The 11955-nt window shown below is 34.4% G+C and overlaps 1 protein-coding gene across 1 annotated transcript; it reads right to left on the bottom strand.

Moving 5' to 3' along the window:
* Nucleotides 1-3356: 3356 nt before the first annotated feature.
* On the bottom strand, nucleotides 3357-5099 carry LOC133785006 (uncharacterized). Its single transcript, XM_062224264.1, has 3 exons — nucleotides 5015-5099; nucleotides 4132-4943; nucleotides 3357-3860 (listed from the first exon to the last, which is right to left on the bottom strand). The coding sequence occupies exons 1-3, from the start codon at nucleotides 5097-5099 to the stop codon at nucleotides 3357-3359; spliced, it is 1401 nt and encodes a 466-aa protein (XP_062080248.1).
* Between the last annotated feature and the right edge of the window lie 6856 nt (nucleotides 5100-11955).

Here is an 11955-nt window from a genome sequence, read left to right as displayed (position 1 = left end):
AATTGATCAACAGACCAAGAGCTCAAATCATATAGGCATTTGTTTCTGTTTCTCCAAATCAAATAAACATCAGCTGCCAAAGCTGCAGCAGCTACTTTTTGCAACAGCCCCTTAGGCTTTCCCACCATCCAAGAGTTCCAATCTTCATACCTTCTCGGCCAAGTATCCCTTCCCAGCCAAGTCTCCATTTTAGATCTAATCTGACGAGAAAAAGGACAAGCAAAAAACAAGTGTGAGTGAGATTCCTGATCCCTTTCGCAAATCGGACACAGTAAGGATGATAAACTCAGATTGCACAGCTGAAGCTTGTCTCGGGTGAGTAGGTGTCCAAGAGCAGCTTGCCATAATTATAAATCGATGTTTAGGCACTGCTAAGGAACACCAGACCACATTTGCAAAATACACTTTATTAGCATTCAGCAACCTGTTGTAAAGAGTTTTAACACTGATCTTGTTGTTTTTTACAGTCTCTTCCAAACTTTTTGATGAAAAAACATCTCTCAGATTGGAAATCTTCTTCCAATACAAGCTCACATTATGTTGGACTCTATAGCTCCAGAAATCCTGCCCCTTAAGATAAATGGAGTCAATCCATTTCACCCACAAAATATCTTGCTTAGAGGAGACAGCCCAAACAAACTTAGCAAGCAGCACTTTATTCTAAGTAGCCCCCCTGCTTAAACCCAAGACCCCCCATGCATTTCGGCAGGCAGACTTGATCCCAAGCTGTAAAATGCATTTTTCAACGATTGCTGTTACTGTCTTTATGCCCCCAGAGAAAGTTCCTACAAAGTTGATCAACTTCCTTGAGAACACTCTTGGGAAGACTGAAGATGCTCATCCAAAAGGACCTGATGCTTAAAAGAACAGAGTTAATTAGTTGAGCCCTTCCTGCAAAAGAAAGATGGCGACTCGTCCAATTGTGAAGTTTCAGCTGAATCTTTTAAATAATAATAGCACAATCTCCAGCCTTCCATTTTATAGTGCGAAGAGGAACTCCTAGATATCTGAGCGGGAAGCTCCCTTCATTAAACTAGAGTCTATTCAACAGCTGTTGCGCTTCTCTGTCAGCCAAGCCCCCAAAGTAAACCTACGACTTTTCCATGTTAGCGGATAAACCAGAAGCTAAACTAAACTCATTGAAACAGTCCTTAATAACCTAAACCGAATTAACCACTCCCTTGAAAAAAATGACCAGGTCATCAGCAAAACACAAGTTAATAAGTTTTAGCTTTTTACACTTTGGGTGAAACCGGAACTCCTTTTTAAGGGCAGCTTGACTGAGAAGTCGAGTGAAATATTCCATCACTAGGACAAACAATAAAGGAGAGATGGGGTCGCCTTATCTCAGACCCTTTTTACCTTTAAATCCGCCTTGAATCCTACCATTCATTAAGATCAAATAAGTAGGATCCCTTAAACAAGTCACCACCCATTTGATGTATCTGTTAGGAAAACAGAAGGCATTGAGTATGTCTTCTAAAAAATTCCAATCGAGCATGTCATATGCTTTGCTCAAGTCTATCTTCATTACACATCTAGGAGAGATGTTTTTCCTTTTATACCTGTTGACGCCGTTTTTCGTCAAACAGTGAAAAAAGAGCACAAAAACAATAATAGATAATGGCCAAAAACAATAAAACAAATCAAACACACGATTTTTACATGGTTCAGCAGTTAAATCTGCCTAGTCCACGAGTCTCTGTTATTAAACTCAAGATTATCTCTGAAAATTCTTAAGCATGAATTCTTTAGAGTTTTCTCTCAAGGATCAGAATTTCGGTCCTTTACAATGGCGCATGGCTTCTCTATTTATAGAGAAGGATGCAGAATACTATCCCACATATTTTGGGTAGTTACTCTTTTTGTGAATAAAATAAATGGCCTAAAATGCCTATAATCAGATATAAAAGGAAACGTCCCTGAAGACCAAGAAACACATAACTGATCAAATAATATCCCACGATTCTAGGGGATTTACATTAATAAATGAGGATTACATCTCATATTTATAATACTTGTAGATATTCAATGTGGTTATTGCATATCTCTAAGGCTTTAGTCTCCCAGGTTTCCTGTCACCTTTCGAGCTGGAGACATCTTCCGAGGTCACCCAATCTGTTCGAGATCGTATGCGCGTCGAGCACGGGAACCCTGATCCGAAGTTGTCTCCGAAGATGGATGTGTTCCCAGGGCTATCTTTCGAGATCATGAACTCTTCGAGGTCACCATACTCGAGATCGTCCATATCCTGCAAGCTCGGCATATGATCCTGGAGCTTGCTTCCAACCTTATGAGTCCACTTATTTGCGAATCCAACTTTCGAGGTCATAATTAACATGGCTCGAAATCTGGGTATAACAATACCCTTTGATAATATCCTGAAGTATCCGAATATTATTAGCCAATAATCTGTTTTACACAAAAGCTCCTTGATTTTGACTAATTAGACTAGGAATAACTGCCGACAATCTACCACACGGCATTTTAGATATGCATTTATAAATGGTATTACAACAAGCTATGGGTCGAAAATCTCCTGCCTTGGTAGGGGTATCAACCTTGGGGATCAAAGTAATTGTAGCCTTATTTAGCTCTTCAGGTAACCAACCCCTCTCAAAAGAATCAAGAATTGCCTCAGAAACTTCAGTTCCCATATCCTTCCACATGGCTTTGAAGAAACTCGATCCATATCCATCCGGACCCGGGCTTTTAATAGCATTAATACTAAACCATGCAACTTCCACCTCCTTTCTAGTAAACGGTTTTATCAGACCAATCTGTTGGTCCACAGATAATCTATGACCAAATCTGAAACAAGACTTTTGAATAGGCACCGAAGCACTACTCTGACTCCCCATAATCTTTTGAAAGTGGTTCACAAAGTGATCAACTACATCCTCAAACCTTTCAACCAATTGCCCAGATTCATTAACATAAGAAGTGATCCGATTAGATGCCCTTCTTTGTTTTAGGCACGCATGAAAATAAGCGGTATTGTCATCACCATAGCGAAGCCAATTCACTTTACTTTTCTGCCTAAGAAAGCTGTCATAAGCTTTAGCATGGTTAGCAAATAATTCACCTGCTATCTTCTCCTCTTCTTGTAAGTCTAATGAGTGCGGGTTCTTTTGGAGAGACAAATTAGCCTTCTGGAAATTCTCCTTAGCAGTAGTATAATTCTTAACCACATCTCCCACAGAACACTTATTAAATTTTCGAAGCACCTGTTGGAGTCTACGTAGCTTCCTGACTAATTTCCCCAGACCAATCCCCTTACAAGGCATTCTCCAGCTCTGAATCATTACCTCTTGAAATTTGTCATGGTCAGTCCACATGTTAAAAAATCTAAAAGGTTATAACCCATAGTTAACAGCAACTCCAGACTTTATAATACTGAAACAATGATCTGAGAGTAATTCCCAGTTAACCACAGCTACAGCATGAGGGAATAAATCCAACCAATCTTCATTTATAAAAACTCTGTCTAGCTTAGAGTAAATTCTGTCCTCATTTGTTTGCTTGTTTGTCCAAGTGAAATGAGAACCGCTTGTGCGCATCTCAACAACCAACCCTAAGGCTCTCCACTTTTGAGCATCCGCCAATTCCATAGCAGTAATATTACGGCCTCCAATTCTATCATTAACTTCAAAAACCGCATTAAAATCCCCAGCCACAAGACAAGGAGTGGTTGGAAAGTATAAACCAGAAAGATCATCCCACAACTGCCTTCTCTCCTCAATTGTGTTCCTACCATACACAAAAGTGATACAAAACTTCTTATTGGAACTCACTTCCTTAGCACAAACATGAATTAATTGATCACTCTCCTTCAGGACCTCGACTGAAAGATATTGCCTCTGCCAAAACAGAAGGATTCTCCCTTCAAAAGCTAAACCTGTAAAATAATTCCAGTCACTGAAGTACATACTCATCATTTTCTCAATTTTATCCCCTCGCAACTTAGTCTCTAACAAAGCTCCTAAACCAATTTTATTCACCAAACAAAACCTACTCAGGGATTTCTGTTTCTCCCTTTTATTAATACCCCTCACATTCCAACTAAGGATGTTGTGATTCTCCATTAAAAATATTAGTTGTAGTTAGTCCCACGTTTGTGACCTCCAATACCTTCTCTTGCAAAGCATTATAAGAGTTCTTCAATTTGTTCTGAGCTTTTGGAACTAACCTCTTATTTCCCCCCACCCTTTTAGGTGTAATCCATTCAGTCGGAGCGCTGTCACTGGAGTCCCTAATAACCAGTTCATCTTTTTGAATTGACTTTGCCAGGTTACTAGGAGGCTTTGACAACTCCTGAGACTCATTTACTTCCCTAGCATCTGTCTTCTGTTGACCAATATCAGAACCCCCAGTAGTTATTTCTTTACCCTTAGTTACTTGTTGCTGCTCCTTAGGATCTTGCTTGGTCTCCTCCTCTTCATTTCTGCTTTTCTGCCTCCATGTCTCCTTTTGTTTCCTGTTACACATCATCTCAGAATGACCAAACACCCTGCACTCTTTACATTGTGTTGGTAGCCATTCAAATTCTAAAAGTTGCTCCATTAGCTGCCCCTTTTCATTGAGAAACTGAATGGATTTTGGAATCGTCTCTGTTATTTCTACCTCAACCAACACTCTAGCAAATTGCATCATAGATCTATCCTTAGTCACTTTATCAACTAGAATTGGAATCCCAATTGTACTCATAAGGGCGCTCAGACACTTGGTTCCCCAATATTGCAATCCCAGTCCCGGTAATCTAATCCATACTGGTACAGATTTCACTATCTTTAAAGTGTCTAGATCAGCAGTCCAAGGCTTCATTATTACTGGTTTTCTATCAAAGTGTAGCACCCCAGCTTCCAACACCAAGTCTCTAGTTGCTTCATCTCTGAATTTCACAAGAGTATACCCAGCATTCAATCGAGAAATTCTGTCTATACCTAGCTTACCCCAAATTCTCTAATGAATCCTTCAAAAACAGCAAATGGAGGATTAGCTCCAAGAACCATACATATCACTGCTGAGTTCCAAAATGAGGTTTCAACTTGGACCTCCTCCAAATCCAACTGAGCAATTTTGTGTCCCTCTCGAACCATGGGTTCCTCGAATTTTAGTTTCGCCCCTCCTTGATTCGGCAGTAATGAACGAAAACCAACCAAAAGGCGCAAGAGAGGTTCTCTGGTTTCTCCATGGCAAGACGCAAGAAAACCAACCAAAATCCCGCTAGATCAAGGGTAAATGAGTCTCCAGTGTTACACGAAGCTAGTGAGGAAAGAGTGGCTGGTGGCGATGATGATGTGCCGGAGGAAATGGAAGAAATATTCAAGGATTCGATGGTGGAGTTCTCAGATTTTGGGGATCATGGACTAAGGGAAATTGATGAGGGTTCATCTGGAGAGAAACAAAACGATGTTAACTGGAGTGATATGGCGGTAGACGAAAATGATTTTCAGAACCAGGCGAAGGACAAATGGGCTCAATTTCGTTCGTTCATTGTTAATTTATTTTTGTTAACTTATTTTTCTTTTTTTTTATTTGTAGTAAAAATAAATACATAAATAAAAAAAAAAAATTGCTCATCTTTTGCTAGTTTAGTTTCATTTATTTCTTGTTTTTTTTTCTTTATTTTAATTATTTATGTTTAGAATTTGTTACATTTTTTTTTTGTTTATCTTACTTTTTTTTTATGTGTTTGTAGGATTACTTTTTTTTTTTTTTGTTACTTGGTTGGTTTTTCCTCATTTTAAAAAAAAAAGTGTTACTTTTTTATAATTTTTTTTTAGTCCTTTTATGTATTAGTGTTTTTCTTTTCCTATTATTTTTTTAGGTTTAGTGAGCATCTTATTTCTTTTGTTTTTCTTTTGTTTTTTTAGATTTGTATCTTTATTTTTCATTTTATTTTTGTTATTAGTTTTTTTTTTTAATTTTTAGGTTTTAAATCTTTAAAAAAATATCAGAAAATACAAAAAAAATAATAATAAAAACAATGCTTGTTTTGTCAACATAAGCAATTTTTGCTTAAAGGCCAATTTGAGTAAAGTTCCATCCATTTTTACTTAATAACCTCGGGGAGTTCTAGTAAGTGTTGGTTGTAAGAGGACCGTTTTTATGAATTGTGACCCCTCCACAATTATCTAGCAACCCTGGGGAGTTCTAGATAAAGTGTGGGTTTTAAGTGGGGCCGTTCTAAAAACCTCAAATTGACCTGGAAACAAGTAAAACCAAAAAAATCAAAAAATAACAAAAATCACAAAAGCAAAATAAATAAAAAATGAATGAAGACGAAAAGAAACGTTTCGAGCTGTATTATCCAATGTATTATTCTTCATTCGGAAGCAACCATAATTCTAGTGCTACTGAGGGTACTAGCCGTTTTAAAGGTGCATACAAACTTAGTGTAAGAGATTACCGAGAACTTGAGGCCTTAGAAACTAAGTTTGAAAGAGAAAGTTATGAGGTTCCTGAGGTAGATTATGATGAACATTATTGTGACTTTGAAAGAGTCGACCATAGGAATCATAATTCTAGTTGGACCAACCTCGTAGATTTTAGTTGGAAGCCTGAGTACAACTACCATGCACCGTCTCACATGAATTTTGAGCAAAATTTTCCTAACTTCCCACATGAACCTCCATATAATGTCTGCACTAATTCCTTAGAGGACACTTTACACACATTTATAGAGGAGCTATTATTTTTTTTAGGTTTAGTGAGCATCTTATTTATTTTATTTAAATCATTTTTGTTTTTCTATTGTTCGATTTGTATCTTTATTTTTCATTTTTTTGTTATTAGTTTTTTTTTTTATTTTTAGGTTTTAAATCTGAAAAAAAATCATAAAATGCAAAATTAAAAAAAAATAATAAAAACAAAGCTTGTTTTGTCAACATAAGCAATTTTTGCTTAAAGGCCAATTTGAGTAACGTTCCATCCATGCTTACTTAGTAACCTCGGGGAGTTCTAGTAAGTATTGGTTGTAAGATGACCGTTTTTATGAATTGTGACCCCTCCACAATTATCTATGAACCTCGGGGAGCTCTAGATAAAGTGTGGGTCTTAAGTGAGACCGTTCTGAAAACCTCAAATCGACCTGGAAACAAGCAAAATAAACAATTAAAAAAATCATGAAATTTTTTTTTAAAAAAAATGATGAATAGAAGAAACGTTTCGAGCTGTATTTTCCAATGTATTATCATTCAGTTAGAAACAATTGTAATTCTAGTGCTACTGAGGGTACTAGCCGTTTTATGAGTGCATGCAAACTTAGTGTAAGAGATTACCGCGAACTTGAGGTCTTAGAAACTAAGTTTGAAAGAGGAAGTTACGAGGTAGATTATGATGAACGTTATTGTGACTTTGAAAGAGTCGACCATAGGTATCATAATTCTTGTTGGACCAACCCCGTAGATTTTAGTTGGAAGCCTGAGTACAACTACCATGCACCACCTCAAATGAATTTTGAGCAAAATTTTCCTAATTTCCCACATGAACCTCCATATAATGTCTGCACTAATGAAAATTCCTTAGAGGACACTTTACACACATTTATAGAGGACCAAAGAGAATTCAATAAAAAAATTGTGGAAGATTTTAGGGAAACTAGTACTCAAATTTCAGAATTGACCAACGCTATTCTTTCACATAATTTAAGTCAATTCCTGTCCCAACCTGAGGCTATAACACCATCCCCTACTCCTAGTTCAAAACTCGATGAGGATGATGTTATTACCATTTGGAGTGAAACTCTTTCCAATACCAAAATTCTTCCAACCACTCCAAAGAAAAATGGAAGCTATCATACTGATGTGATAGACTTAATCGTTGAGGAAATCATAAACATATTTGCAATGAAACTATCACCCAATTTCCTTCACGATTTTTCACCCAAACATTTTCTTTATCCTGAAAATGTTACTAACGCTTCTATTTTTGAGACGCAGGATAAAATAAAATTCATTTTTGATACAGGATAGTACGCAAATCTGCAGTTGGTAAACTTACCTGAGAGCGATCCTTTTGTCTACCAAAGACTGATCAGGTTTTATCTTTCTTTTCCGTGTGTTTTATTTTAATTTGTGTCTTATTTTATGTTGCGAATTTTACTTTTTGGGGTTTTGTTTTTTGTTGGTGATCATATTCTCTTTTTCTTGCAAAATGCGCTTAACGTTAGACATTGAGGACACTGTCTCATTTAAAGTTGGGGGTAGTATGCATATTCATGCGTTGAAATATATTTTAATTACCATTTTGAAATTTTGAGTTAAATTTTTGCAAAATTCATGACAACAAAATCTTGGTGAGATAGTTTTTGTTATTTTTACTATTATGAAGTAATTTTTTTAAAGTAATTTCATGCACAACCAAACATTGAAAAAAAATTCACACATTCAATGGAGAAAAATCCTAATGTCTAAAGCTTTAATTTTTGTGAGATGTGAGAATGAGAAAACAACTTTGAAAACTTCTATTGATTATTTGAGTTGGTAAAATTAATTTTTGGGATTTAAAACATGACATTTACTAGAGGGATAATTTTTGTTTTAAAGAGCCTTTGTTGTATGTAATTTTCCTTTTAATTTCTTTTTATTCTTATGTTGCTCTTGTCAAAAAAAAATATATGAATAAAAAAAGAAAAAAAAAGAAAAAAGAACAAGAGCAACATTTTTCATCCTCATCTTTTGTAGTTTTGTTGAAAAAAAATTGTCAAATAAAAAAAAATCAACATTACTACATTTGTTTTCAATTTATGTCATCAAAAAAAAAAAAAAAGTTTGTGTATTTTTTACCTAATTTTGTATTGTTCTTTATTTTGGCGTTTAATATTATTTTGTAAAATCCTGAAGGTTCTTATGTCATTTAGATTCCAATTAATTGATTAGCCTATCTTTTGATCAATACTCGTTAACATTGTTTGTCCCAAAACGATAACATCCATTTTTTAGTGTTAATTGATAAATTTCCAACTCCAACAGTGTCAACCATCTCCCATAAAAATACTTTCAATACCCTTGTGAGGATTTGGAGTTGAGACTTTATTCTTTGGTGATTTTTCAATATTGTTTGTGTTAATTTTGGAAAGACCGATATGGTTTGGTGCACACACACAAAACTCTTGAATTACAACTTTGATAGTTTTAAATAGCATTTTCTAAATTCTCACTAAACATTTTGTTAAATGATTTTGCATAATTTACTTCACTAATTCATCTTGGTAATAATTTTTATCCGCTTGAATTGTTAGGGACTAGCAATAAGCTAATTGGGGGTTGTGATTAGTGGTGAAAAATGCACATTTGTTGATTTTAATTGTCAAAATAAATTAAGTTATAATTAATATTTTCATGGAATTATTATCATTTATTTTATAAATGAAAATATTTGATTATAATTTAATTTATTGTTATTTTGTAGGAATTAAAGTTACATTTTGGCATAAAGAAAAAAAAAAGAAGGAAAGAATCAAAAGTGAAAAAAAGAGTTGAAAGAGTGGCATTTTTGAAGGGAATTAGGCCAAAAATGAGCCCAAACAAGCCCAAGTCCAAGCTTGCCACCACCTGGACATGTGGCGCATCTCTATTGGCTGCACTTGGTCAATATTTTCAGCCACCTTTCAACCCAATTTTTGTGGGTTTTGGGTCTTGCACATTTCCATTTTGAGCTTTAAAGCTATTCTTTTGTGGTATTTTAGAAAAAGATAAATTTGACCATGCACCAAAATAATTAGATTAATATTTATAATAAGATTTGATTTTTCAAAATTATATTTTATTATTAATATTTCAGATTTATTTTGTAAACCTCAAATTGTTGTTTAAGTTCTTTTTAGTCATTTTCTCCCTCTATAAATAGGGACTCTTCTTTCACATTTTTTATGTAATTTTTAGAGTAGAGAAACTATAGCAAAATTTCCACTCACTTTCTTCTCATATTTTCTTCTTAGAATTTTGTGAGAATCATGAGCATAATGGCCTAATCTTCCTAGGAAGGTTAGGGATGATTCCATATGTAAGTGATGTTATTTTGCTACTTTGATTTACTATGTTCTTAATGTAATATATTTGAGTTATTTATGTTCTTTCTTCTCTATCTTTATTTTGTTGTCTTTATTTACTTATGCTAATAGTATATATGATTAGTCATGCTCTTTTTATGTGCTTCTAATTAGTAAATGTAATATTGATACATAATTTTATGTCTAATCTTCTATTGCATTATTGCCCTTGGGTATTTTGTCATTTTTAGATTTTTCATAAGATTAACATTGTGCTTTTAAAGTAAAGAACTTTATAACTCAAATGGACTTTTGCTAGAAAAAATATATGGACTTTAATGTTAGATTTTCCAAGTAAATGTTGGGATGTGAACTATTTACTTGTGTATTTTTGTTAATCAAGTAACCAAGTAACTAAACAAGCATATGGATGATTCTTGAAACCTTTCATTTTCTCAAACTCTTGATTACATCTTACCTTTATTTCACTTATCTCATTTCATCACTTTATCAAAAATACAATACCAAAATCTCAAACCTCTTTCCATTTACAATTTTATTTACATCTTGTCACTAACTTTTTGTGTTATTTTCTACTAACCTTTTGATTTTAGGTTACCTCCTTGTGGATCGACCGCTTGATTATACTACAACCACCGCTTAGTGGTTGTCACATTTTGGGCGTTAAACAGCTGGACTTTAGCACTTAGAGGAGTTGCACACTCCGAGGAGCTCTACGCGAACTACACGAAACCTCATTAGCGTTCAAGGAGCTTAATTGCTCCTCTAATGACTATCACGTGTCCTATGGTGAAAAATACGGACAACAAGAAATAAGAAATAAATCAAATTAAAAAAGCCTAATGATGATGATGATGTAAGCAAAGAGAGTGGGGAGTGTACAAATAATATTTGTGTACTACTTAAACTTATATAAACGTGTATAAGTTATTTGAGAATAGTAAAAAAGATAAAGATACGCCTGATTGTATTTTAGTAAGAATGGTGCCAATTTTGGCACTTCGTGTAAAAATTCTCTATTATAATTCTATGTTTAAATAAATGGGTGAAGGGTAAATTATGAATGACCCTTCTTCCACTTACCGGGTTGAGTTTGCAATCTATGTGCAAAAAAAAAAATTATAGGGTGTACTAATTATCCAATTCGATTAGATAACCTAACCAAGAGATTCGATCCAATCCAAAAGAACTGGATATCCAATCTTGTCTGGCTTAGATTGCATACAAATTCTACAAATTCAATAGAATTGGAATGGATATGAGTTACTGAAATCTAACAATAACCAATCAAATTTAATATGTGTGCACACTTTATAACAGTAGTTTTCTTTCGAATTTGTGAAAGTACACCATGTTCCATAAATTATGTAAAAGGTGTAGGTGTACAACTGTGCTCCGCCGACTTTCAAAATGCAACCCACTAAATGAGGTGTACAAGTGGTCTTTACTTGTAGGTGGTGTTTGGTTGCAAACTAAAAATGAAATGGTAATGGTAATGGTAATAGGAATGTAATGGAATGGAATTTTGATTCTGTTGTTTGGTAGAGATTTTAGAATCAATAACGAAATTGTAATGACCCACTAATTCTAAGACCTTGGACCATTAAAACTACTAGATATAGCTACTAATTTAAATAAAACATACATAAGGAATAATCATAACTTTATTAAAAACTCCAAAGTAAATATTGAAATACATAATTGAGTGATATGGGATCACATTGTTTTAAAATAAAACATAACTTTAAACTAAAGGAAATTGTTTACAAAGCTAAATGCAGAAAGTACATAAAAACATAATTTAAAGAGACTAAAAATAACGTCATCCTCGAATCGTTCACGCAATTCATCGAATCCCTTCATCCTTAATACACAAGCCAAGCTACTACGAATCCTTCCGCCCATATCTATTTTCCTGCATACATAAAAATAAAGGAGTG

This window comes from Humulus lupulus, chromosome 6, assembly GCF_963169125.1.
Source record: "Humulus lupulus chromosome 6, drHumLupu1.1, whole genome shotgun sequence".
Lineage (NCBI taxonomy): Eukaryota > Viridiplantae > Streptophyta > Magnoliopsida > Rosales > Cannabaceae > Humulus > Humulus lupulus.
Note: the sequence above shows the minus strand (reverse complement) of the source record. Positions and strands in the feature narration are given on the sequence as shown.

What these genes read in the sequence shown, in the direction of transcription:
- LOC133785006 (XM_062224264.1), bottom strand. Translation starts at nt 5,099, where the DNA reads ATGGTTCGAGAGGGACACAAAATTGCTCAGTTGGATTTGGAGGAGGTC. An exon ending in TTGGAACTCAGCAGTGATAT is followed by an intron (nt 4,944 to 5,014) that starts GTATGGTTCTTG and finishes GGGGTAAGCTAG; the next exon opens with GTATAGACAGAATTTCTCGA. An exon ending in ATAATGCTTTGCAAGAGAAG is followed by an intron (nt 3,861 to 4,131) that starts GTATTGGAGGTC and finishes CTGTTTTGGCAG; the next exon opens with AGGCAATATCTTTCAGTCGA.